Source organism: Halyomorpha halys, unplaced genomic scaffold (genome assembly GCF_000696795.3).
Source record: "Halyomorpha halys isolate HHAL.00 unplaced genomic scaffold, Hhal_1.1 Scaffold749.1, whole genome shotgun sequence".
NCBI lineage: Eukaryota > Metazoa > Arthropoda > Insecta > Hemiptera > Pentatomidae > Halyomorpha > Halyomorpha halys.
In genome coordinates, this window is record NW_027116653.1 from 567,163 (window position 1) to 571,121 (window position 3,959).

Here is a 3,959-nt window from a genome sequence, read left to right on the forward strand (position 1 = left end):
AAATAGGACGGTAGGAAGATGGATATTCAAGTGGCTTGGAGGGTTTGGGAAACTTAAATTTAAGGATAAGTGAAATTTAAAAAACTAATTATAATTCAATAATTATTGTGACATGAAAACATTAATTAGACTGGGGAAACGGAAAACACACTGCCATGTACCGGGCAGGTTAGTATTAGTAGAAGAGAACATTTATTTATGCGTTTTTCGCCATTCGCCATTACACTCTACGATTTTTAAAGTTAAATATTATTTTTTCAAAATTTTTTAGATTTCAAACAGTAAATAATAAGCCTATGTTACTACTTTTGTTTCCGGAAATGTGTTTTCAACTTGAAAAAAATATTTTTCCTGCTATCTCCTTAGGTTAATTATCAAATCCTTTCATAGTTTTCATTTATCCATTGTTACTAAGAGTAAAAACGTAAGATAGTTAATTATTTCAAGCAAAAAAAAAACTAAAGATACTTCAGTGAAAATCGGAAAAATCGATTTTAAAAAGTGACACAGTTCAGTCGAAAAGTTACTGTAACATCCCCACCTTAAACATGTTATTTCAGTTTCGACTTATTAAACGACCTATCGTTTTTAAGTCAAGCTGTTCACACACAGAACATTTTGTGAGGCTTGTTCATTTCGATTCAAAGACCTCAAAACGTTTTCTTCCGTCGAAAACTTACTATATTATATTATATATTACCAAAACTTACCGTAAGTGAATGTAAAACTCTAATCCATATTCCTGATTATATACATATTTCATAAAAATAAGGATTCACCTAACTCGCGTGTGTCCAATGGGCATTCGTTATGATCTGACTCTTCTTTTGACGAAGATGACTTCTCTTCCTCGGGCTGTAACATTTTAAATTTTGTTGAAAGATTGTGAAATTAACTCATCATAGAAGAGAAGCCATGAATATCCTGAACTATAACCATTTGAAGCCTTTATTATAAACAGTTTTCAAAGACTATGAACTATAGTTACAATTACTGCTTAATAAGAACAATTATATTTTCAATACGAAAATTAGAACGAATATGTCCTCCAACACTAATGACCATTATGGAGAAGGGATGGGATATCATAAGAAAATGTTTACAGTAATATTGACTATCGGAAAAATAATAAATATATTATATACATGACGTCCAAGTAGATAACGATTTACTTCTTTACTTAGTATTAATACTTTACTTTTGGATTACTTTTTTTACTTCACACTGTGAATTGAATGTAGACTATTCCTCGTCCAATAGGCTCGGATAGCAGAGGGGCCATGAATTTCAACCTGAATAGATGTTATTCAAATTAAATGGTAACTGTTAGATAAACTCAGTTAAAAACAAGATCTATACACATAGATTAGACTTTTTACTGATTACTGCTCTTTCTAAAGGAACCTGAATTTTTTTTCCTTCTTTAACTACTCCAGAAAGTTCACCAATCGGCTCAAAAGAGTAAACAGAAATTTCACCTTGATTTCATAATTATTGCATTTACTTCATTTTCAAACGCTACTTCTTCCAAATTTGGAGTCCTCAGTCTTTGAAACATGAGGATTGAGCAAGGATTAGTTCATATATAAGAAAAATGAAGAAACAAGTTTCAAGGCGGAAATATACTTAGTAAGATAAAAATAAACTGAGTAAATCAAAATCGATCTGCACTCCAAAAACTATCGCAAAAACATTTTTGACGAATCGAATAATTTTGGTTGACTAACTATTATAGAGACAGCAAGATACACGTGTTTTCTTCTTATCTACACGTCTACTCCACAAAAATCTTAAAGCTCCAATCCAAAATTAAGTTGGCTGCATTTTTAGTTTTTAAGTACTCTGTATGCTGATTTCTTCGTGTTTTTATTGAAAAAAAAAGTTGGGGAAATTTTTCTGTGACCTTTTCTAAATGGTATTCATTTTCATTCATTTCACGGAACAATTTCAGTAATGTAATGATTTTAAGTTTCGTCAATTATATAATCAACACTACAAACAAAAAATTCATTTGGTAAAAGTGCACTCATTCTAATTTAAACAACCCTTAATAAACATTCTAACTACGGTAGTGAGACATTCAGATACTCCCTTACAGTGTGATATTTTTACCTTAACTGTCGATAGTTATAAAACTATATGACTAGGAAAGACTGAAAAACATTATTTTAAAGAAACTTTAAAACTAAAAAAAATTAATTTTAGTACATTTAATTTCTTACAATTCCAAGTCCGAGAGGCAGACATTTTTTAATTACCTAATCAGCAGCAGTAGGTATGAATTTTTGATATAAAATATTTCATTATTTAGATATAAAAGATTTCAGTTCAATAAAAATTTGTTGAGGTCAATAAACTTCCAATTTGAATGTAATTTATTTTAAATTAACATATTGTAGCACAACGTTTCAGGACCACTGTCCCATATTCATGTACTTTAAACCACATAATCAGTCAAAAATTTGAATTTCATAAAGGAAATCATGTCATGTGTACATTGCTTAACAATGTTCTCACTTTTTTTTATCATTACTTATTGGTGCATTCTTCTCCTCTTTAGCACAACCATTGCTCTTTATTTATGTCAATTTAAAATAAATTACATTCAAATTGAAAGTTTATTAATCTCAACAAATTTTTATTGAATTGACTTACCAGACTTCCTAAAGAGAAAATTCAGAAAAGATTTCAGATATTTGGATATAAAAGACATCATTATTCAGTTGAAAATAAGAATTGTCTTGCAGTTCCTCGGGATGAATTTGGTGTTTAGAATTATTAAAAAATCTATCATTGGCGCAACATACATCTGCTAATTCCAAAATGAAGAAAATAGTAGATATTTCAGAATAAAATGTTAAGAATAACAATGCTCAAGTCGGTGTTTTTTATTTTAACTGGAATATTCGACTAACTGAGAGCTTGTCATGGGCATAAAAGATTTTATGAAATAAAATTCATTAAATTACCTTCAATGATTGTCGACTGATATCTCCCAAAACTTTCTCTTACGGTTAAATTTTCTCATGTTTAATTATATATTATGTAATGTTGCCAGCCGATCTAGATGAAGTGGTTATAAATGACATATTTTCGATAAATACAACCTAAAGTTTAAACCCGTGCCTGAGTCTTATGTCTTATTTCAGGTAAATCCGTGATCTTGATAACTGGAATATCTAGTTACCTTCTTATCGGAATCGCCTTTTGTCACCCACCGCTTGAAGGCCACGCAAGCCTTACAGTTACTTAAGAGCCGCGTATTCATCTGAAACATTACATATCTCAATTCAAAAAACATTCAATAGTGCCATTGAATTAATTCTATCTGAGTTACATTGATGTAATTCTATTTGAGTACTCAACAGTAGCAAATACGAGCTTTAATACTTTTTTATCCTTTTAGTGCATGAATGAGGAGAGGCGACATTAGTTATGGCAATCATTTTTATTTTTTTTTTTATTTTAAGTGGTATCTCTTACTGGTATCACCGGCTAGTGGAAAGATAACCTTATAACATTAAAACAAAAGCTCATACTATATATCGATTTTTGTCTTAGTTTTTGAAACAAAATTTAATCGATTAGACTTTATTGTATTCAGTGCGTCTTTATAAAAAAAAAATACTTAATCCGCAAATATGAATGTTGATTTTCATTATTTTTATGGATTGTTAGTTGCATACATCGTATCTCAAACTACATTCAACTAAAGTTTCAAAAATATCAAAACTGAGAAAAAAAAGTAGCTTACTCAGAAATTTATTTGAACAATATGTTTACCAAGAGCCCAGTAATTAATTTAGAAAATACATTGAAAAGAAATTGAGTCACTCATTTTCAAAAACTACCCTAATCTTAAATATAATTTGAACAACTTGAAGAATAAACGACTCAATTAGTGTCATGGAAGTTCTGGGAAGCATATACTCGCACAGTAACTAAGCGTATGTTCATCA

The 3,959-nt window shown here is 29.7% G+C and overlaps 1 protein-coding gene across 2 annotated transcripts in view; it reads right to left on the reverse strand.

The window, feature by feature from the left end:
* The window catches only part of LOC106685865 (Evr1_Alr domain-containing protein Alr), a 6,885-nt gene extending 3,340 nt beyond the window's left edge, over window positions 1–3,545 (reverse strand). The window contains exons 1-3 of one of the 2 annotated variants that reach the window (XM_014428832.3): window positions 3,391–3,545; window positions 3,188–3,268; window positions 780–855 (exon numbers count right to left, since the gene is read on the reverse strand). In XM_014428832.3, the coding sequence (XP_014284318.1) occupies window positions 780–855; window positions 3,188–3,268 (157 nt within the window). In that variant the 5' untranslated portion in view covers window positions 3,391–3,545. Of the gene's footprint in view, window positions 1–779; window positions 856–3,187; window positions 3,269–3,366 lie in introns of both variants that reach the window. The other variant, XM_014428835.3, reaches the window with a different exon arrangement.
* Between the last annotated feature and the right edge of the window lie 414 nt (window positions 3,546–3,959).